Source organism: Lacerta agilis, chromosome 13 (assembly GCF_009819535.1).
Source record: "Lacerta agilis isolate rLacAgi1 chromosome 13, rLacAgi1.pri, whole genome shotgun sequence".
NCBI classification, from domain to species: domain Eukaryota; kingdom Metazoa; phylum Chordata; class Lepidosauria; order Squamata; family Lacertidae; genus Lacerta; species Lacerta agilis.
The window spans coordinates 45,566,563-45,590,495 of NC_046324.1; the positions used below are offsets into that span (position 1 = coordinate 45,566,563).

At 45.2% G+C, this 23,933-nt stretch overlaps 1 protein-coding gene across 5 annotated transcripts in view; it reads right to left on the reverse strand.

The window, feature by feature from the left end:
* Nucleotides 1-14,098: 14,098 nt before the first annotated feature.
* The window catches only part of EPN2 (epsin 2), a 43,005-nt gene continuing 33,170 nt past the window's right edge, over nt 14,099-23,933 (reverse strand). For 4 of the 5 annotated variants that reach the window (XM_033166428.1, XM_033166429.1, XM_033166431.1 and 1 more), the window contains 4 exons: nt 22,186-22,362; nt 21,180-21,272; nt 18,997-19,203; nt 14,099-16,048 (listed from right to left, as the gene is read on the reverse strand). In XM_033166428.1, coding sequence (XP_033022319.1) covers nt 15,681-16,048; nt 18,997-19,203; nt 21,180-21,272; nt 22,186-22,362 — 845 coding nt within the window. In that variant the 3' untranslated portion in view covers nt 14,099-15,680. The remainder of the gene's footprint in view (nt 16,049-18,996; nt 19,204-21,179; nt 21,273-22,185; nt 22,363-23,933) is intronic. The other variant, XM_033166432.1, reaches the window with a different exon arrangement.

Sequence of the window (23,933 nt, forward strand, 5' to 3'; positions counted from 1 at the left end):
GGAAAGACTCTTGAGAATTTTGTTAAACTGGAAGAAAACCTTGGTAGGGAACTTAAGGAAATTTTTGAAGTGCAAAGTACAATGTCCATGCAACTCCAAGAAGATGAAAAATCCTGTTGGGGTGAGAGACCCAGGATTAGAAGACAATTTATATCCAATTTTTGGGGTGAGAGCCCAGAAATGATGGGAAGATTTGTGAATCTACGATCAGAAGATGATTGGAACTTTGAAATGGAGATGCTGGAAGGTGATGATTTGTGTACCCTGATGCTCCCTGCAAGGACTTTTATGGACTACGTCTGGAACTGTGGATTTATAGAAAAAGAGTACATTCTGGACAATGATGTTGGAGTAAGATGGAGAAATGTCTGGGGGGAGACCCCGAGATGGCGAAGGAAAATGGTCAGAAAAGGGATAGGGTGAAATACTTAAAATATAACTAGGATGGTTTATTATGGTACCCTGAAGTCGGTGTGTTAAGATTTTAAGATTTTGAACTAGTGAAGAGATATGTTAATTTTTTTTATTAGCAGCAGTTTAAGTGAAATAAGATGTATGATGTGAGTTAAGAAGTAATAGGTTAGTTTGAAGTAAAATTAAATATTAAGAATTATGTTTAGATTTTTTTTTTGGATGATTTAAATTTTAAAGATGAGAAGTTATTAAAGTAAATTAGAAGTGGAACCAAAGGAGAGAAAACGGGGGAAGTCACCTAGTACAGATTCAAACAAGAATTTTTTTTTGTTTGTTTTAAACAAGAAAAAAGAATTATTGGTGTTTTACTGGTGGTTGTATTTGTTTTTCATTATGTCTTGATTGTTGTGTTTGTGTTGTCGTATGTGTTCTGTTGTTCTTTGTTTTGAATAAAACCAATAAAATTCTTATTAAAAAAAATTAAAGACACAGCACAACATTAACAGCAAGAATGCCTGATAACCTGACGAAAACAGTACCCCATCCAGTCAGTGGATCATGGCAGATAATGCAATTAAATAACAGGTAGGTAGCCGTGTTGGTCTGCCATAGTCGAAACAAAATAAAATCTCATACCAAGAACAAACTAAGTTGGTCTTTAAGGTGCTACTGGAAGGAATTCTTTTATTTTTTTATTTTGTTGCAATTAAATAAAACAATGAAAATCTAACTCAGAATTCAATCCCCCCGGATGAACAGAGTTGAACATGTAGATGAAACAGGTTTCCTATTGGTGTAACCACCGTTCGAAATCTTGTCTAATACCAACTCTCCTATGATCCACCCATAAAACAGTGAATAATAAATCAGTATCTGAATGCTTGTGGGAAATAAAATGAGCAACTAAAGCTGCTGCCTCCATTATGGCATTGTGTATGCGAGAGCGATGTTCACCTACGTGGACCCCAACCGCTCTGGTGGTGAAGCCTATGTATAATAAATTGCATGGACAGCGAATGAGCTAAACCACATTTTTGGTTTGACACGTACTAAATCGACGTATAACAAATCTGAAGTTAGTATTCTCATCGTAAATTTATTTCAGTTGTAATGGGCAGGAAACGCACCTTCCACACTTGCAGTGACCTTTTGCTATAGTGGCTGTTGACGGGATGATGGGGGGGGGAGCAGGGATAGAAGTGCTTCAGCGGGTCCCCATTTCCCAGTTCTTTTGAGTACTTGCACAAAGGCTCCGATTGCACCCTAAAGTCACAAGGACGTGCGATGGGAAAGGCAGGGAGTTTGCACCACCAACCACCACTGCTTTATGAACAGCAGAATTGAGCAAGGCACTCTGTCCCGCCAAGGGGCAGGGTTCTTTTGGAGTCTGGATCATCCAATGAACACACCAATGGAAGAAGAACAAATATGCTTATATTTCTAGATACAATCAACAGCAGACAAATGTAGCATACCTGATAAAAGCCCAAGCACAATCTCCTCTTCTGCCGCCCGGGGCCCCAAGGGAGCAGTGAGAGAGACCCCTCACACCAGGAAACCCACAGCACCCGGTACCTGGTCTGTGGCGAAGCCCAATCAGTCCCCTCCATTCCTTCGTTTATATAGTTAACTTACAGTAATAGGTTTGATTGATTCCACCTGGCTATCAGATACCATTCCTGACTGGTCAGGCACCTGGGTGTGGCTTGGCTAAGGTCATTGGCAGCTGAAGGGTTTTCTCAACTAATTGTATCTTCCTCACCAGCAACTTATTACAGCTGGACATCTTCCTTTCGGCATGTACCATAGATAAGCATTACTTTGCTAATTTCAAGACTGAGGATGGAAAAGGGAGGAGGATATGCAACCTGACTCCTCGTGATTACAAAGATCTTCCAGGTAGCACTGTGTATTGTAGGCAGCTTTCTGCCATACAGCAGATAAGAAAGGACCCCAGGGGGGGGAGAGAGAAACAGGCTGGAAAGGAAAGCATATCAGCTTTATGGAGACTGGCCAGCTCTAAGCTGGGCGCTTTCACAGGCTGGGGCCAAAAATCAGAACCAGCTGAGACTCCCTTCCCTGTGGGTGTAACAGAGCAGAAATCAGGCTGTCCCACACAAGGAGAACATTACTACACCAAATAGCAGAGATTTTTTAAAATTCTGCAAAACGTTTGTACAGGCTTGAAAAGGATACGTTCAAAAAGACTTTCAACGCAGAAACTTCTTATACATTTTATTTTCAAGTCAAAGCCAAAAGCAGAAATCTCCTAAGCCCAAGCGCAGAGAGGGTCTTCTGTGAAGGGAGATCTGGGCTATTTGCCCAGATTTTTATCCACGTTAACCAGACACCGATTGTCCTTGCATGCACATAACTTCCTGTTCTCGTATCTGGTGGCAGCTTATCATGTTGACCTTTTCAGGAAACTCCAGCTGGCTGTTCTGGGCTGCTTGCCAAGTGAGTGATGGAGAGAAGAATCACCGCAGATTTTAACACACCAAAGTGAATAATATTAAGGTTGTTTTACATTCCCTAAAACTGCAAACGCCCCAAGCAATTACATTCTCTGTCCAGATGAACTGTTACGAATTAGGTGCCAGGGAAGAGTCAGTGACACCAGGACTGTCCAGGCTCCTAGCAAAAACCTAGATTCAGCAGTAGAGAGATGAAATACACACCCAGTTTTTAAAAGCATGCATACAGTTTGGGAGTAGCGAATGGAAGGGGGAGAATCAGATTAGGGCAAAGGCACTGAGCAATACATCGTATTTTTGTTTGGCTATAAAGCCCAGAAGTGTATACAACCCCTTTTCAGGAAATCAAAGCAACTTTGATAGTTTCAACTTTGATAGTTGCAAAATAAGTTTATGGAATGCTCTCCCCATGGAGACTCACCTGGCACCTTCATTATACACCTTTAGGCACCAGGCAAAAACGTTTCTCTTTAACCAGGTCTTTGGCTGATGTGCAATGCCCTGTTAAAATGCATTGGGGAGGGGGGATTATTTTGTTTTTATTACGTATTTTTTTAAAAAAACTAAGATCATGGCCACTTATCCCATCACCTCCTGACAAATAGAAGGGGAAGAAATGGAGGCAGTGAGAAATTTCACTTTCTTGGGTTCCATGATCACTTCAGATGGTGACAACAGTCACGAAATTAAAATATGCCTACTTCTTGGGAGAAAAGCAATGACAAACCTAGACAGCATCTTAAAAAGCAGATACATCACCTTGCCGTCAAAGGTCCGTTTAAAGCTGTGGTTTTCCCAGTAGTGGTGTACGGAAGTGAGAGCTGGACCATAAAGAAGGCTGATCACTGAAGAATGGATGCTTTTGAATTATGGTGCTGGAGGAGACTCTTGAGAGTCCCATGGACTGCAAGAAGATCAAACCTATCCATTCTGAAGGAAATCAGCCCTGAGTGCTCACTGGAAGGACAGATCCTGAGGCTGAGGCTCCAAGACTTTGGCCACCTCATGAGAAGAGAAGACTCCCTGGAAAAGACCCTGATGTTGGGAAAGATGGAGGGCACAAGAAGAAGGGGACGACAGAGGACGAGATGGTTGGACGGTGTTTTCGAAGCTACCAACATGAGTCTGACCAAACTGCGGGAGGCAGTGGAAGACAGGAGTGCCTGGCATGCTCTGGCCCATGGGGTCACAGAGTCGGAAGAAGAATAGAAGAAGAAGAGTTTGGATTTGATATCCTGCTTTTCACTACCTGAAGGAGTCTCAAAGCGGCTAACATTCTCCTTCCCCTTCCTCCCCCACAACAAACACTCTGTGAGGTGAGTGGGGCTGAGAGACTTCAGAGAAGTGTGACTAGCCCAAGGTCACCCAGCAGCTGCATGTGGGGGAGTGGAGACGCGAACCCGGTTCCCCAGATTACGAGTCTACCACTCCTAACCACTACACCACACTGGCTCTCGGACACGACTGAACGACTAAACAACAACAACACTTGCAGTGAAGCCAACAAAAACGTAATTTGCCTGCCTGCCTGCTCACCCACCCCAGCAAAATTCCTGTTACAGCAACCGGGACATTCTGCCTGCCAGGTTTGGACCTAGTACCTCTAGCTGCAAACAGCGAAAGAGTGGCTTCAGCCGCATAGGCATGCTGTTGCAATAAAGATTGGGCAGGAAACAGGACAGGCAGAAGGAATTGTCACAAAGGAGAGGAAGAAATTAAAAAGGAATTGCAACTGGAGAACATGGAGGGGGAGGGGCAAAACAAAACTTTCCCCCAAAAAAGTTATGTTGCGAACAGGTGTCAAAATGTTCTGTTTTAAGAACAGGAAGTGGCAGAACCTGGGTTTTTTTGGGGGGGCAGAGGGTGACAGGCAGATCTGCTGCTATGTCAGGCTTGGGAACAGATGGCTTTGATCATCAATTCATTGCAGGAACAAAAAAAAGGACCTGATGCAAAATTAATCATTAAGCGGGGGACTGAGCGCAGCCACATTCTCCTGGGGACTAGAGATTGCAGTAATACTCATCCGGTTCATTTCCCATCCGTCCAGTGCACTGAAGTGGGGATAGAGCACTCAAGGTTGGGTTCAAATCCCTGCTTGGCCATGAAGCTCACTGGGTGGCCTCGGGCCAGGCACTTTCATCTCTGTCTACCGTATCCTACCAGGGCTGCCTTGAGGATGAAAGGGGGGTTAGGGGAACACCCACACAGGTCACCGTGTGCTCCTTGGAAGGCTCCCAAGACAAACACGAAATGTAATTTCAAGTGTTTCCTGAGTTTCTGTCGCCGTCTCCTGCTTGCATCTCTTCCAGACACTGCTACCTCCCACACTGAGCAGGGCATGACCGTGTCAGCACTCTCAAGAAACAGCAGGGATTTCTTCGCAGAATGAAAGAGCAGGCCTGGAGGCTCAGAGCCAAAGGCACATCTAGTCCAGAAAAGGGGGGTAATTTGGAGATGTACAGGTAAAAGGAGGCATAATGCAGGTATGTCTAAAATAATGCACAGTGGAGAGAAAGTGGGTGGAGTTTTTCTCCTTTTCATTACGAGAACTCAGGGACATCCAGACAGATGTTAGGAGATTCAAGACAGACCAATTTAAGTGCTTCTTCACACAGCACAGAGTTAAACTGCGGAATTTGCTCTCAACTTTCATACCCTCCAACATTTCTCCAATGAAAATAGGGACATCCTATTCCATAATTATTTTTATTATTTATACCCACTCTAGGCAGCTTCCAACACATATAAAAACATAGTTAAGACATTAAACATTTTTTAAAACAAAGTTTCCTATACAGGGCTGCCTTCAGATGCCTTCTAAAGGTTGTATAGTTTTCTCATTGGCTTGGGGGCTGCATAACTCCATACCCTCTGATGAAAACAGGGACATCCTGCCATACCCTCCAACATTTCTCTAATGAAAATAGGGACCTCATAAGGAAAAGCAGGACATTCCGGGATCAAATCAGAAACCGGGAAGGCTTCTGTAAATACGGGACTGTCCCTGGAAAATAGGGACACTTGGAAGGTCTGAAATTTTGGGTGGCTTTAAAAGGGGATTTAGACAAATTCGTTTTTTTTTTTTTTTGCAGGTATATTTTTATTTTCAGAAGTAAACAAAACTTAACATGCATTTGTCACATACAATTTTTACAATATTACAAGAACTCCGCCGAGTTTTGACTTCCCTCCTTCTCTACTTTAGTTTTCTTATTTTACATCATTCGTCCGCTTTCCCTTAAATCTCAAATTTTATTTCCCCTATGACAATATCTCCATCTTTAATCATACTTTTCTGCTAGGTTGCAAGTATTCTGTTAAACCTGTTAGTGATTTACATAATTATAGACTTCTAAATATTTCAAAAATTTACTCCAATCAGCTTGAACCTGTTGATCTCTCTGGTCTCTTATCCTTGCAGTCAATCTCGCTAGTTCCGAATAATCCATTAATTTTGTTCTCCAATCCTCTACCGTTGGTACACTTTCCAATTCTGAGCCAGTAAGATTCTGGCCGCTGTGGTGGCGTATCAGAAAAATCTCTGATCTTTCCCTTTTATCTCCTCTCCAACTAGACCAAGTAAAAATGCCTCTGGTTTTTTGGGGAATGTATATTGCAATATCCTCTTTAACTCATTATATATTGCCTCCCAATAAACTTTAACTCTATCACACATCCACCACATGTGGTAGAAATCACCCTCTTTAAAGGGGATTTAGACAAATTCATGGCTGCTAAACCTGATACCTTCTCCTTCTCCTTGAGTGTTTTTGCCATGCTAAGGTGTCTCTTTAAGACTAGGATACCGTATTTTTCCGTGTATAACACACACCCATGTATAAGATGCCCCCTATTTTGGGGGGCTGCAAATTAAGAAAATGGGGGGGGGGATGCCCAGAGTTGTTCAGCTTTTTGGGGGGAGGGTGATGAAAACCACTCACCCAACATTACTACGATGCGTGTGTCGCAAACACCTCCAATCCACTGTCCCATTGCCAGCATAAGCCGCCAATCGCCCGCCCAGTTGGTGCAGCACCAGCCAATCAATCCCAGCCCTTGCTCAGAGTTGTTGAGTGAGGGCTCTACGGCCCCCGGAAGCAACATATAAGACGTCCCTGCAATGCACTACCTGTGTATAAGTCGAGCCCAAAATTTCAACATATTTGAATTTTTAAAAAACCTAATCTTACACACGGAAAAATATGGTGACTTCCATAGTTCCAGTTACAGGTAGGTAGCCGTGTTGGTCTGCCATAGTCAAAACAAAACAAAAATAAAAAAAATTCCTTCCAGTAGCACCTTAGAGACCAACTAAGTTTGTTCTTGGTATAAGCTTTCGTGTGCGTGCAGAAGATATCGGGTATCTGAAGAAGTGTGCATGCACACGAAAGCTCATACCAAGAACAAACTTAGTTGGTCTCTAAGGTGCTACTGGAAGGAATTTTTTATTTTATTTTGTTTTGACGGAAAAATATGGTAATTCCTTTGCTTGGATGGAGAATCGAGAGGGATGCAAGTGTAGAAACTAGCCTGCCGTAGAAAGGTAAAATTAGCATCCATTGCTCCACCCATTTTTGATTCTGCCTCCACCCAGCACTTGTGTCTATCCACACCCACACCTCCTAAAAAAGTTGCCTGGACTGGAATGTGCCAAAGAAGATTCCCCCAGCTGTTTTCTGTTCTAAGCACCTCAGGGCAGGGGGCTGTTCTCCTGGACTTTCGTAAAACACTGTGCATATTTGATGGCACAAATGAGCATTGATCGCTGCCGGGTGCTCTGTCTTTGGAGAGTGGTAGGCCACGAAAATGCAGCAGAGCATGTTTTCCCACCTGGAGTCTTTAAAGCCACAACAGTCTCAGATGTAAGCAATACACATTTAATTCCGACATGACACTTCCGACAAGCCCTACCTTTCCACGGCTTGCTGCCACCACAATTCTGCAGCAGGATACAGGGCATTATGTAATTATCATTCATTCATTCATTCATTCATTCCCCACCCATCTGGCTGGGTTTCCCCAGCCACTCTGGGCAGCTTCCAACCAAATGTTAAAATACAATAATCTATTAAACATTAAAGCTTCCCTAAACAGGGCTGCTTTCAGATGTCTCCTAAAAGTTTGGTAGTTGTTTTTCTCTTTGACATCTAGTGGGAGGGTGTTCCACAGGGCGGGCGCCACTACCGAGAAGGCCCTCTGCCTTCAAAAGATAAAAAACTGCAGCAAAAAGATTGTACAACGCTACAAACGATAAATTATACCCATACAATGAAAAGGTCAACAGCGCAAGTTCAAATCAAAAGTAACCTGCTCTCAACCTGTAAGAAAATAGCCCATTAAATTTCTATCTATGGGTGTGTATTACCACTCGAGAGCATGTGCATGTTTTCGCCGTTAAAATTTAAACTAGATATTCCTCCGCAGCTGATGCAATGTTAATAAACAGTACGGTAAGCCTTAAAAATGGCAACAGCCATAGAGAAAGGAGTAGCCTTTGTAACAGTTGTCTTGAGATAATTTGAGTGCTACTTCGGCTGAATCAGAGGGCTGGCATACCCTTGGGTTGTTGCAGATGCAACACTGAAACTCCCAATCTAAAAAAGATTGGGAGAAGCTCATGGGAACACAGTTCCCTCCCCAAGAAAGGATCCCTTTCCTGCTTAAACTGTAGTTAAAGGTTATAGACAGGAACTTGCCAGAATCAGTTCTGGCACCTCTCATGTGGGTTCTGGCACCTCTTTTTCCAGAAAAAAAGTGATTATTATTTTTTTCCAAATTTTTGCTCACCAGGGCAAATTAAAATGTTTTTAAAAGCTGGATTTTATATTTTTAAAAACAAAATCGAAATGGGGTTTCCGAAACAAATTTAAGTTTCAGCGCTATGACAACTTTCTTTCTTTCTAAAAAATAAACAACCAACCTGGCTCAAAATGAAACTGGATTTGACGCAAAGATACCATTTTATGGCCCTCTTACATACTGACAGGAGGCCACTTTTCATCGTAAAGATCAAAAACTGCAGCAAAAAGATATTTGGCCAACTGCTGAACCACTTCTTCACAGTCGCCTGCTGGGTGGGCCTTGGGGAAAACTCGGGGCCCCCAGTGGTCAAAAAACTAGAGGCTCCCCATCTGTACAGTATTGTATGGTTCTGTTTGGGAATACAGGCAGCCGCCCTCCCCCTTTACACGCGTTCCATAGGTGGTGCGACCATGTATAAGCGCATCGCACCGAACTTGGAAGTGACCCGGAAATGTCATAAAAGACGTCACTAAAAGGGTGGGCCAAAATGGGAGTCTTTGCAGACTTTTTCAATCGCACGCGATTTTGTGGAAGCGTGCAATTACCCAGAACACAAACCCCGCCAAAATCGGGCATTGCCTGTATAGAAGAAAGAGTGCCCCATCTGAGGTTGTTAAGAGAGGTTTCTCTACAATGTCAAGTCAGTATGTTTTTGTGATCGGAGCAAATTGGTATGCTTAGGAAAATAATAAATGAGAACATAATTTATGATTTTTTAAACTGTTTTTTTTATAAAAAAAACAACAACAACATACAAACCTTGGTGGCTTAAATAATGATTTAATAATAATAATAATATTATAATAATAATTTATTACTTGTACCCCGCCCATCTGGCTGGGTTTCCCCAGCCACTCTGGGCAGCTTCCAACAAATATTAAAATACATTAAAATGTCACAGATTAAAAACTTCCCTAAACAGGGCTGCCTTCAGGTATTTTCTAAATGTCAGGTAGTTGTTTATCTCTTTGACCTCTGATGGGAGGGTGTTCCACAGGGTAGGCGCCACTACCGAGAAGGTAGTTCTCTTGACTTAAAATATGAACACCCGCCTCAGTTTTATAGCAGGTTCGAAAGTCAAGCATTGCCAACTAGTGTCATTCAGTTGGCGCCAGAGGCATCAATAAGCAACTCAACATGTTCTGAAACCACCCCACTGGTAATCTGGGAAAAAGATGTACTGAGCCTTTTACAGAAACAGAAGACCAGAAAAGCTCCAGGCGCAGACGGTGTGACTCCTCGTTGCTTGAAAGTGTGTGCAGCACAATTGGCTCCAATCCTCACACAGATATTTAATCGTTCTTTGGAGTTGTGTAGAGTCCCTTCATGCTTTAAACATTCTATCATCATTCCTGTACCTAAGAAGCCTTCCATCAGTGTGATGAACGATTATAGACCAGTTGCTTTAACATCTGTGGTAATGAAAGTATTTGAGAGACTAGTGCTGGCCTACTTGAAAGACGTTACTGATCCCTTGCTGGATCCTCTGCAATTTGCTTATCGAGCTAATAGGTCAGTAGATGATACAATCAACATGGCATTGCACTACATCCTGCAACACCTGGATTCCTTGCGGACCTATGTACGAGTTCTGTTTGTGGACTTTAGCTCAGCTTTTAATACTATTGTACCATCTAAATTGTTTTCTAAATTAATTCATCTCAATTTACCTGCCCCTGTTTGCCGATGGATATACAGCTTTTTAACGGACAGGAGGCAGCAGGTGAGGTTGGGGAAAATTATATCGAGCAACAATACCATCAATATCGGTGCTCCCCAGGGGTGTGTCCTTTCCCCACTTCTTTTCTCTCTATACACAAATGAATGTACTTCAACTGATCCATCGGTTAAGATCTTGAAATTTGCTGATGACACAACAGTTATTGGGCTTATCCAGGAGGACGATGAATCTGTGTATAGGCGGGAAGTAGACCATCTTGTTTCGTGGTGCACCGAAAATAATTTGGTACTAAATATCCAAAAGACAGTAGAAATGGTAATTGATTTCAGAAGGCACTCTTCTGTTCTGCCACCACTTTCCATTCTTGGTAACATGGTTGTAATAGTAGAGTCCTTTAAGTTCCTGGGCTCCATAATTTCTTATAACTTAAATTGGTCAAGCAACATCAATAGTATTATTAAAAAGGTTCACCAGAGGCTGTATTTCCTGCGTCAACTAAGGAAATTTAAATTGTCCCAGGAAGTGTTGATTCAATTCTACAGAGGCATCATTGAAACTGTTCTCTGTAATTCTATAACAGCTTGGTACGGTACAGCCTCTAAGAGAGACAAGAAAAAGCTCCAACGAGCTGTAAGAATTGCAGAAAGGGTAATTGGTGTTAGCTTGCCTTCAATAGAGACAATTTATGCTACCCGAGTAAGGAAGAGAGCAGAGAGAATTGTAGCAGATCCTTTACATCCCGGTCATCATCTGCTTGATTTACTTCCATCTGGACGTCGCTACAGGACTTCATATACAAAATCGGCCAGGCACAAGAATAGTTTTTTCCCTTGTGCCATTAAATTGTTAAATTCGTAGTTGTATAGCTTAAGGGGAGGTAAAATATGGGTGGGGTTTCTTTACTTCTTTGTATTGTGAGAGGAACAGTGTCTGTATGTTTACATTGCAATGTAGCCGAAACAAATTCCAAGTATGTTGGAAAATGTACTTGGCCAATAATAAATTATTCCTATTCCTATTCCTATTCCTCTTGTTCCTGACCTGCTCCAAACCCTGGCTGAGCAGAGAGCTGTCAGCAGCAACACAGCCCTTGAGCCCCGTTAAGGCAGTGAAGGGGTTAATTAGCTAACCTGGATAGATTTACCTGAATATACTGTTAGAGACTCTTTTAAGAGGAAAAAACTCTTTCCTATGGAGACTCTTTTGAGTGGAGGCTTTTCTGTATGAAATCTTCCTTTTTGCTGTGAACTTTGATCTGCATTGCACTCCTGACTGGCATATTACTGTGTAAGCTATGACTAAGAGTCTGGAGATAACAGTAGAAGGTCAACCTTGCACATGGAAGTAGGAACTGTCTAGGTCAGAGACAGATAGGATGGCCTTGCTGAAGTGTGCATGCTAGCACAGGAACCAACTCAGGGCTAAATGTCCTTTTGCCTTATACGTACAAGGAAATGTACAACAGGAAATGTTCCTTATATGGACAAGGATGTACAAGAGGCAGATTCCTGGGGTGGGGAGAGCCAAAGACCTCTATAAGAGCTGTCTGGGTGCCGACTAGCTTTGTACTTGCTTGAACACAGCATTTACCTTCTGCATGCAAAATAAACTTTTTCTCTGAAGCAATCCCCTTGAAGTGTCTTTTTGACTCCTCTGATCCCTCCCTTCGGCGCAACGCGAACCCAAGGTTAACGGAAAGGTCTGCAAGAAGGCTGCAGCAGGATGATTTGCTCCAGGGAAGGAGGGCAGAGCACCATAGTTCTCCACCTATTCTGACCCCCGGTGGGATCCGGGTACTTGTTTGCTCTGGCAAGAAGTTACTTGTACGCATGAACCAACTTTTAAAATGTCTCAAAAGAGGCGTTTTTACTGCATTGTCATGGGGAATGGAAGAGTTGAATACCAGGGAGCCCAGAGTCCCCATGCGGATGAGTAATCGGCTGCATGCCCCTTTGCCTCCATGCTATTTGACTTTAAGCAGTGGTTTCCCACAAGGCGTTGCTGCAGCAAAGAGGCAAAACTGCACCGGCGCCACAGCGCGACTCCTGCTCCCTTTCCAGCGGCATTATGGCAGGCTGCAATTCTGATAGGACACAATGAAAAAGATCTTTGCGTTGGTCACACACCACACTTCAGCTTCAAGTAGCAGAATGTTAACAACCGCATCACCTTTTTCGAGGGCTTAAAATGACACAATGGTTTCACAAAATCTTGGGTCAACTTGACCAGTAAGGCTGTTTTTCGATACCCTTCCTTTCAAAAGCATTACCGTAAATTGCTTTATTTGAAGAAGATTGCCAGGGGTGTGGGTGTGTATAGCCAGGAGAGAAAGAGAGACAAGAAGTGTCAGGAAACATTTTATTTTTTTAATTCTACACTTCATGTTTATTTAAGAAAAGCATTACCTTGAGCAGGAAACATTTGTAATATGGATGCGAAGATGTTTTATTTATTTATTTTCATTTTTTTTAGGAAAACCCATTGAATGTGGATCAAGACCTGTCCATAATGTCAGCATGACCAAATGTGTCAATTTCCATTTCTCTCGTTTTTTCTGATATTAACTTTGGTCTGCCCCATTTTCTCACCAGGGTGCAATTTTTATAAGTCCTGCACAAAAATGTGACTGCATTTTTGTGCATGCTTCTCTTCATGTAATCATTCCCCCACCCACCCCAATCTGCAAATAATTCCCCCTAGCGCAATGCATTTTTGTATGTGTCATTTTTTTTCAAATATAGACATCGCCGTGTCCACTTTCCCCCATAAATGCATTTCTGAACATTTTCCGGTTGTGGAGAACTGCATCGGAAAATTCAGCGAGCGCAAATCTTGGAAGGGTGGCCGTGTTTCGGTTCGCAAGTTGGTTCTGGAAATGTGACAAGCTGTAAACTGGACCAATTTGCTCCACCACCTCCCTCTGCCTGTCAGGATGAGCTCCACCCCCTCCCCCTCCCCCACCCCAACCAAAAAAAGCATAGCCGACAAGCAGGAAATACACCATCAATGGGCTGAAACATACTTGATTCAGCTCCCATTTGCTGTAACGTGTTCTGGAGGCAAAAGTTCTTAAGTTCTGGCCTGGGACTAGAACTCCAAACCACCTGGGTTCTTCATAGCATCTCCACTGTTGCTCGAAGAGCTAACTTTTGTTGAGGCCTGTTGGACGCAAGGGAGAGATCCAGAATTTCTGGGCTAAGAAAATGAAAAGTCACCGGGGGTGTGTGTGTGAGGAGGTTAGGCTTATACAGCCACAGGCATCCTGGCGAGTAGCTGCATTAGCCTCAAGACTCCCAAAGCTGCCACTAGCATTTCTCAATATGATTGCAGGCCCCTTAATGCCACTGTTGTCACGATCTTCGAGCAAAAGCTTATGAACCGGGTACCTCAACACTCTGGTCTGATGCTGGAGATGTCGCCCAGTCTCTGTCCACCTGTCTCAGTGCAGTGGGGGCACTGACTGGCAGTGGGTCTGCAGAGTTTAAGGGGGGGGCATTCCCAGTCATACCTGGAGACGCCTGGGACTCAACCAAGAACCTTCTGCTTGCCAAGGAGGTGCTCTGCCACTTAGCACTGCAAAGAAGAAGGGTTAGGAAAACAAAGGGCAGCCCACTTAGCCGAGCGAGTTGCCATTTTTAAAGAGAGCCGGTCGTGACGACTTCAACCTGAGTATGGCTAACTGAGTAATCAAAAATCCACTTTGCAAAGAAGACTGTAAACAGAGCAGGTTATTAGCACAGAGTGCATCTTTAGTTAGAAGAATTTAGTTGATTAAAATTAACAATCATACAGCGTTTTCCTTTAAAAGTTTCCCAAAGTTATTACAAGAGAGAAGTGGTCTTTCATGATCTTCTGTCTATAAAAGGCTTCAGAGTCTTTCCATTCAACACGAGGGAGACATAATCGTAAAACAGGGAGGGGGGAAAGGCAACTGTAGTGTTTTCCTTATAAATGACATCTTACGTTCATATGCCACTCAAAGTTTATGCCACAGGAGCGCTTCTGTTTTCATTTCAAACTCTTCGTCCAAAAGCAAAAGGTTTATCAGTATTCCCTTTTAAATTCTCTTTATGGAAACCAAGAGCTAATATATATATATATATATGTATGTATAAAATATATAAATAAGAGGGCATTAAATCATAAAGTTACTGTAACTTAATTTTTTAGCTAGACCTGATAAAGTCTATCGAAGCTACAGACTGTTAAATAAGAACCACATTATAAAAATTAGCAAGACAGAAACCGAGCGCCAATCTTGCCAACTCAAATCCAAAATGGTACTAGTCTTTCTTTTTTTAAAAAAAAAAAAGTGCAAAAAAGTATACTACATATTAGCAGAGTTCATCCCAAATTAGTTCCCAAACTTGCCCCAATGAAGTTGAATTCAATGTTGCCTCCTCCCTCACCCCCCCTCTTCATTTATAACCTGCATTGCAAGTCAATTTTTAAAAGAAAGGATAACTACGCACATTAATGTCCAAATGAACTCACTATCGGACAAGCACAGAGCGAAACACTCCTGAACACAAGCGCAGCATGCCAGCCACTCAGACAGAAGTCCTTGACGAGTCCTTGAAAGGGTACAAACTCAACACTGCATAAAAAACAGCACACCTGTAGGATTTCACAACCAAATGAGAGCTTGCTTCTGTCCCGCTTTCGACAAGCTTGCCTTTTCCGCCAGCTCCAACCCAACCCCACCCAACCCCAGACCACGGGTACAGTTTGCGCTACCATGTTTTAGTGTACAAGCAGGGGAGAGACACCCCATATCCCTCTCTCTTCTCCTAAGATGTATAAGGACTATGGGTGAACCAACAGTCTAGAACAGTATATAGTTATGTGCAAATATGTCCACTAGCGCCCTTGAGTCCCCAATCTATTCTTTATGAGGATGGGGCTCTGGCAGACGCAGGTTGCAGCTGCTTCACAGTCCGGCACGTGGTCTACAAAGAGAGCTATTAAAAATGGCAGGTACTTCTTATAATGTTGAAGTGATTAACGAAAGGGGGGGGAGCGGGAGAGAAGAAAATCTAATTTTCATGGTGAAAGTGTGAACCTTTTATGCGATGCTCCCGCAAGCTGAAAGTAAGAAGTACCATCTGTGGGAGAAGACTAGGTTGAGATTAAACAGTGAGTAGGGAGAGAAATCTGCAACGAATGCAACTGTAAACCACAAGCCTAGTTCCCCCCGCAACCCCCAAAGTCTCTTGTGCACACACAGTTCAGCCCGAACCGGCCTCAGAAAATTCCACTCAGTTCTGCAAAACCTCTTGCCAAGTTAGGTTCCACCGCCTTGGCCTTTATAGGAGGAACGGATTGGTAGCGTTAGCAGGCTGGGAGGCCGAGGGCGGGAGCCCAGTACTGTGAAGAGGCTGAGCCGCTGCGCCCACAAGCCCCACGTTCATCCCCTGGCCCATTCTGGTAAGAGATGCCACGGTGCCCATGACTGGCACGGGTGCCATCGCCACCGGTACCACGGAAGGCAGAGGTACAGGCTCCATGCCCGCTGCTGGCACACTGCTGAAGGACGGGCTGCTTCCCATGATGGGGCTCGACCGCAGCTGATTGAGAGTGAGCGGCTGAGGCTGATTCACTTGGAAGGGGTTGATTAGAGCTGGAGCTGGAGTGGCAGCAGCAGGGGCAGCAGCAGCGGCGGCGGCGGCCGTTCCTAGGGGAAAGACAGGAGGGGGGGGCAAGAGAGGCAGGTGAGCCTGTTAAGTATATCTGATTTGAAAAGGAGTCATCTGTGCAAATACAAGACAGATTCCACACCATTCCAAGCTTCCCCCAAAAGACGATACATTGCCCAGGCTGCCCTAAACCTGAGGCAGAAGAGTGTGATCCCCTCTGCTCTGGGGTGAGATCTCTTTAGAGGGCAACAGGGTTACATATCTGAGCAAAGAACGTTGCCAGAAAAACTGTTTGGGAGGAAAATGCTATTGCCCCACTGCCAATAGCTTCCTAGCACAACCAAGAGACGATTCTGCAGAGTTTACCAAGGCGTTGTGACATCTCCCTTCCCAACTGCGCTCACCTCCCTTTGTATGGTTGGAGAACCTGAGAGTTATCCCAAGGCCTGGGTGAATAACCATGTTTTCATGAGGCACCAAAAGGTAAGCAAGACTGGCACCTGCCTTACTTCGGGGGGGGGGGGAGAAAGATGGCTCCACAAACAGAGCATGACAGAGAAGGTTGTCCCCACAGGCTGTGGCACAAACCAAGAGGGCTTGGAGCTGGTGTGGTTTATATGGGCAAAGGCATCCAGGTCCCCAAGTTGTTCAGGGCTTTATAAGTCAACACAACAGTCTTTAACTCAGCCCAGTAACAAATTGCTGCCAGTGCTGTTCTTCGAAGGAAATTCTGTACCAGCCTTTGCCAACCAGGCACCCTCCAGATGTTTTGGAGTACAGCTACCATCGGCCCCACTGGTGAAAGACTGCTGTATACTGATTTCTCCTCTCCGCTTTTGCAGGTGGACAGCCCTGACAAACACAGTCAACATCTAAAAAACGGCACAGGCACTCCACAGACAGAATGCAGAGGGTTACTTTCAGGGAGTGCCTCGGAGCTTGTGCGTGCCTTGTCGGATATAGCAGCATTTTGCTTTCAACAAGAGACAGCCTTGGAAACTCCCCCTAAGTTTCAAATGCAGGTCAGCATGAAGCATGAAAACAGAAGCCTGGAGCGATCGTGGATGCACAGAACCTGCTGCATGGATTCTTTGGACCTGGCCCATATTTAACATATGTCATGAATGTGTAACTTAAGGAAGCCATATCCAGGGAGGGAGGGAGAAGCTGGAAAATGGCAAAGAAGAACTTTCCCAGGATAGGACATTTGGGCTGACTGCCAAGCTACAAATTCCTTGTATACAGTTTGGGTTTTTTTGACGGACCTTCGTGACCCTGGTAATAGCTTCTTCGTGAGCGCCGATAACAAGAGGGGCAGGGCATTAGCTGCTAAAATTTGGCTGTCTTCCTCTGAGGGTGTTCTCAAACTACTGAGAACTAAAATAGCCCAAACCAGTCACTGAAGCTCAAAAAAAAGATTGCTTGGCTGTGTTTTGTGGTCGCTTTGTTCCAATTGTATCTCCACATGCACCCCTTGGGCTTACGGACTACAGCACTCCCCTTACAAAACCCTTTCATCCCCAGGGCACAGGTGCAACAGATTTGGCCCACCTTGGCCCCAAATCATGAACTTGCTCTCAAAATGCATGAAGGCAAAGCCACCCATCGAACTTGATAAGCAGCCGCTTTAAAGGTGGAAGAAAATACAGGCTGCTCCAACCTACAGAACTGTCCTGCTACTGAGAATGGTAAGGGAATGTGTGTTCTCCTTCATAGAGAGCACGGGTTGCGGTGGGGGCCAGTAAAACCACCCTTCCAGAGTGGGATGGATCTTAGATGGTCGCTGCTTTGATTGGGGCATTTGGTGTTGTTGGGGAGAAACCCATGTTGCAATTTGGTAGATGGACAGACAGAGGGTTTAAAACCTCAGCACGCCCTGTATTATTTCTCTTTGCTGCTTGCAACGGATCGCCCGCCCTCCCCTCCCTCGTTTTAGGCCTCTGCGTTGACCTTGCTATGCCTGTCATGGGGTCGTCTGCTGTTGGTGCAGGGGCCTGGTAGGAATTTTTCCAGTTGGCTGATTGGCTGGTGCCTTCTGGTTTTCGCCTACTGCGTAGCAATTAGTCACAACTTGTAAGGTTGGCGGTTAGGCATTGGTTTTCGTGTTCGTTGCTGGAGGGGTAAAGATTGGCTGTGTCTGCCCCTCCAATGCTGCTGCTGCTGCGTGGGAATTCCGTTAAAGGAATCCAGGGGCTCGCCATGCTTTTGTCCGTATCCCCTGGTTGGGGGCTAGGGCCACGCAAGAGCCCCTGGGAGCATTTGGGGAGAGTTGTTGGGTCTGTCCCCCGGCTCCTATTCTCTCCCCAAAGTGTTTTCCCTTTACTGACGGTCGTCAGTTCTGTCCCCAGTGGGTCAGATAGTCTAAACCAATGCCTATGCAACCACTCATCTTGTACTTTAATAAAGTTGTGGCCAAAAATTTATGCCAAAAAACAAACCAAAATTAATGTCTGTGGTGTGAGTTATTTCCTGGAGGGTGGTTGGGGACCTCAACACGCAAACAGCCTGGTGGGGGAATTTACCATGTATGCTACCTTGAGCTCCTTAGAAGAATGGAGAGATACATCATAATGCATACATCTCAGTGATTAGATTTGTTACATACAGGATTAACTCTACCAGTGGCAATTTAAGCTAAGGTACAACTTCAGTTTCAGAGAGGATATACTTCTAGGTGGGCATGAGAAAACTGGGCCTCAACTTCTGTTCGCCATGCGTAAAATGGCAACAACATTAGCAGCCTGCCTTGCAGGGCCACTGTGAAGACACACGGGAGCAGCATGTGTAAACTATCAAGGCTTGGGATTACTCACAAGGGATGGACACCTCCCTGCTTCTGAACTGCCTTCTTGAGTAGGTGGGGTGTTGAGCTGGGTGAACCCTTGAGTCTGACCAAGCATGCCAACTTCTGTTTTTAACGACTGTTGTCGTCCCCTTCCCCCCGCTCCATTTGAACAGCAAATTTGCTCTCAAGACCAAGATGTACCTGGAGCCAAGAACGGGTTCAGTGAAGGGGCTGGCTTGGGAGGTTTCGACACCAAGGAATCCAGGTTGACCAGAGCAGCGTTGGGGCCCAAGAAAGACTCGGGAGTTTTCCGAGCTGTGCTTTGTTTACTCGAGGCTGAGTTGGCAGGCTGAGAGTCAAAGAGATCAGGGCTGGTCGTGCCACTGTTCTGGGCTGACAAAGTGGAACCTGAGTCGCCAGAAAAGAAAATATGATTTTTTGGGGAGAAAAGGGGTGGGTGGGAGATATGTTTCCTTCATGTCAGAATACATGCTTCTGTATTTGTAATGGAATTTCGTTTGTCCCTGTTTTTACTGCCATGCTAAAGGACTGAGGTCCTAAGCCAATGTGCTTAGAACTCAATGGGGTTGCTTCTAAGTAAATGCATTTAAGGATGAGACATACACCTAACATGGGGAAATGGGGACGTTATAGCTTTCTACCACTGGAGAGCCTCAAATCTTGGTGTGTGCTTGCTTTTACTTCCCCCAAAATCACTTCATTTAATGGGACTATTAAAAGGTGTTGCATCTAAAGCAGGTCAGGCACGAGTCCTTCCCATTCTGGAGAATAAGGACTCTAGAATCGCAATTACAGGGTAAGATAATAGAAAGTTTCTACAAACTGACCTTGGTATCCTTCTTTAGAGTGCTGTTGGATACAGACACGGATTAATTGTCTCTATGGAGAAGACATTCAGAAGCATGAGATTTTTTTGACTCCCCTCTATTCTATTGCCATTACAAAACTGTGCATTCAGCCATGCCCCATGATCAAAGGGCTTGACTATTTAAAAGAGAGAGAGAGAGAGAGAGAGACAGCTTGACCTGCCTTTAGCCAGATCACACAAACCGCTTAAATAAAAATACATAGCTATAAAATATGCAGGATGGGGTCAGATGTGGTTCTTTTTCTTCTACATAGATTTCCGCTACACAGAGAACCCAAAGGTGATGGACTAGGCAGGTGCCACGTGGCTCAACAAGAGAGCAGGTGCTTTGCATGCAGAAGGGTCCCAGGTCCAATTCCTCTCAGGCAGGAGATGGGAAAGGGCTCTCTCTCTCTGCCCAAAGTGCTGGAGTGCTGCTGCCTTTCAGAACAGGCAATACTGGGCTATAGGGCTGGGCGATATCATCTTTTCAACATCATGATGTATCACCAACTAAACATCGTGATGGGCTGATACATCGCAATGTTGAAAAGGAAGGAGCATCATTTGGCTATGGTCCCACGAGGGGCCGGGGTGAAACAGCCTCAGCTCCTGCCGTCACCAGCACCTGGCGCAGGGAGGAATGAGGCAGTTGGAGAAGGGAGGTAAGGCGCAGGGTGGCAGGCGAACCCCACCCACGATATACCGGCAGATGAAGGCTCCATTGCCCTCTGGCCTTCAAACCGGTCCTGGACAATGTATTGATACATCGCCGAGGCCTACTGGGCCGAATGTATAAATACGCCTGAACTAGCATAAGGCAGCATCCTCTGTTCCGCCACACCATGAACAAGATGCGTTTTGGCTCTGTGGGGGCCACGGAACCCACTGCACACAAGAAAATCAAATCCCAACTGAATTGCTGTCTCTCAATAGCTGCAAAACGTACAGTGCAACAGGAGAGCCAAGCAGCTTCCCAAATGCCCTCCGGTCAAACGCCTTGGAGCAAAGTGCACTGGGAATTCCAGAGCAACCACAACTGAAACCAGCGGAGGGGCCTTGTACAACAATGGTGTTGGTTGAGTCCGGCCTGTTTCAGTGGTGCCCGGAGTCATTCCCAGCGGATCATGTGCTCTCAAAATCTTAACTTAGAATTTCCACTCAAGCCAAATTTCTACAGCATCCTCTACCCCATTAGCCCTCGGCTTAATTTACTGCAACTGTGACATTTTTAATGTCTCCAGGCTTCGGGCTGACAGCCTGAAAGGTACATCTTGATTAAAAATTATCGAAGGACGAAGTTCTAAATAAAGATCAGAAAATATGCTTTAAAAATATGCAGTTTCCCCTCCAAAATACTGGCCTTTTTATCTTCCATTTATGGTAAGTCTAGACACACTTGGAGGGTGTGTGTGTGTGTGTGCAGAAAGAGGACTGGTGCAACTGGAAATTCCAAAGCTCTATCACGCTCAAGCACCTTTATCACACATTCGTTTGGCATTTATTTCACACATACCTTGCTTTCTAGATGTCCGAAGGTTGTCGAATTCAGAAAAGTCATCTTTAATTGCCCCATTCAAGTTGCTGAAGAGGTCAAAAGATTTACTACCTGCAGGGCAGAACAACAAGGTCCTACTGTTAGCGGGCTTCAGTTAGGCCACAGCAAGAGACACATCTGTAAGGCAAGAGATGAAGCTGCTTCCCCTTCTGTCCCAGCAGGGGCCAAACTGTCCCTATCGGAACTGGGAATATTACCTCTTTAGGACAAGCCTTTTCCAAGCTGGTGCCCTCCAGACATTTTAAACTACAACTCCCAGCAGCCCCCACCAGCAGAGTCAATAGTGAGGGATGATGGGAGAAGCTGTCCAACAACATCTGGAGGACACCAGTTTGCGAGTGGCCACTTTGGGATTAGCAGAGCAAGTGATTCCACTCCCTTCGGCTTAAGAGAGATTGGAGGGGTTATTTATTTGATTTCATTCACATTCTGCCCTACCTCTGTGAAGCTCTAGGTGGCTCACAGGGCTCAGGCTGCTTATTTTCAGCAGTACACCTGCCATTATGGCCTTCAGGCCTGCAGAAACAAGTCAATCCACTTCACAGGACTCATGTGACCAAGCGTGGCCCAGGAGTGACCAAAACAGGTGAGGTGAGAGGGACCAGCACTGCAGGGCTGACAAGGTGCTACCAGCAAAGCTCAAAATGCAAAGGAAATCAAACTCTGGCTGGCCCCTTGGGATAACTCAGTCAAGGAAGAGGGAGTGGTCTGTGGCCCACAGGTTGGGAACCACTGGCCTAGAAAGTTCACCTAAACAAAGGCAAAACAAAACCACCCACCACTGCCCAAGACAGACCATGATATTTCTAAATGGTGCATTCATAAAAGTGTTAAGATTCTGTGCCAATGCCAACCATCCCCGCAGCTGCAAGAACCACCAGCAGGCATGTGTTTTGCTGTGAACTCCACTAAGGGAGGTTTCCCCAAAAGGAACAGAAAGGTGAGTCGCATACATGCTGCTTACCAGAAGCAGAAAGAGGCTTGTTTGCTGGCACTGCTCCCCAGGGATCAACAGCAGCTTTTGTTGCCACAGAGGGTGGCTGAGAGGGACCCCAGGGGTCTACATTCTTTGGAACAGGCTGGGCAGCAGAGGGCACTGCTGGGGCTCCCCAGGGATCGGTGGAGGCGGCTGGTCTGGCACCTGACGGCAAAGAAAACATAATCCCAAGCAATACATTAACAGGCATATATACTTGAGAACAGGTGCTACCTGTGAGATAGGCTGGACTGAGAGTAACTTAGCCCAAAGTCACTCAATGAACGGATAGCTAAATTAGGTATTTGCACCTGGCAATCTGTTCCTGGGCTGACACACTAACCACGGTATGGCTCTCTCGCAGTTGCCAAATCCTTACCCATTCTGGACTTACTTATATACTTGAGTATAAGCCTTGTTTTTCAGGGCGGTGGGGGCGGCGAGAAAGAAGCCCTTTCTCTCCGCTCGTGCCGCCGCCACCACCCGCTCACCCCAGTCAACCATACCTTAAGAAGTGTACAAGAACGGCGGTTCTTTACTCTCCCCAGGCAGCTTGTTCCATTCCTGAACTGCTCACATAAATGCAAACTTTAGACCCCAGAAGGCAGAAACCCCACAGGTGCTCACTTTCCCTGGCTCCTGCTTAAATAGGACAGGATCCCAGCCTTCTCTGTATAACACAAGGGAACATTGCGCTGTGGGTTAAACCACAGAGCCCTAGGGCTTGCTGATCAGAAGAATGGCGGTTCGAAACCCCGCGATGGGGTGAGCTCCACAGCAGCAAAGGAGGAAGAGGAAGGAGCAGCCCAAAGGGCTGCTTTCGGGCTGCTCGTTCCTCCTCCTCTTCCACAGCGGCAAAAGTGAACCAGCTTATACTCGAGTCAATAAGCTTTCCCAGGTTTATGTAGGGAAATTAGGTGCCTCGGCTTATATTCGGGTCGGCTTATACTCGAGTATATACGGTACCCAGCATCATCCGTCAAGCACAGGATCAGGGCTGTGTGCATCCCCCATGTCATGCATGCCAGCAAAATGACATGGAAGGTAGAACTGTTTTAGACAAACTCTGGCAGAATGACCAACACTTCCTAACCTACCCCAACGCAACATGTTCTTTGGCCTCAAGTATGGCTATGCTTAAAATAAATTCCACTGAAAGACAGTCACTCTGTGTACATAAAGAGTTCTTAAAATGCAAATTCCAACACAAGATTCATGGAATCATAGAATTGTAGAGTTGGAAAGGGATCCAAGGGTCGCTTAGTCCAACCCCCTGCCTGCAATGCAGGAATCAGTTTGGTTCAGCATCAATGAGCGAATGAATTTAGTGCAGAAGGGAGCAATTAGTGCTGTGAGATAAGAAGAGCAGGATGTCCTCCTGATAACGTTCCTATTTCTTATACTTCATTGTTATATTTTTATCCCAGGGAGTTCGAGGCAGACACATAGCCATATCCTCACAAAGGGGGGGGGGGAGAAGAAGAAGAAGAAGAAGAAGAGTTTGGATTTGATATCCCGCTTTTCACTACCTGAAGGAGTCTCAAAGCGGCTAACATTCTCCTTTCCCTTCCTCCCCCACAACAAACACTCTGTGGGGTGAGTGGGGCTGAGAGACTTCAGAGAAGTGTGACTAGCCCAAGATCACCCAGCAGCTGCAGGTGGAGGAGCGGAGATGCGAACCCGGTTCACCAGATTACAAGTCTACCGCTCTTAACCACTACACCACACTGGCTCTG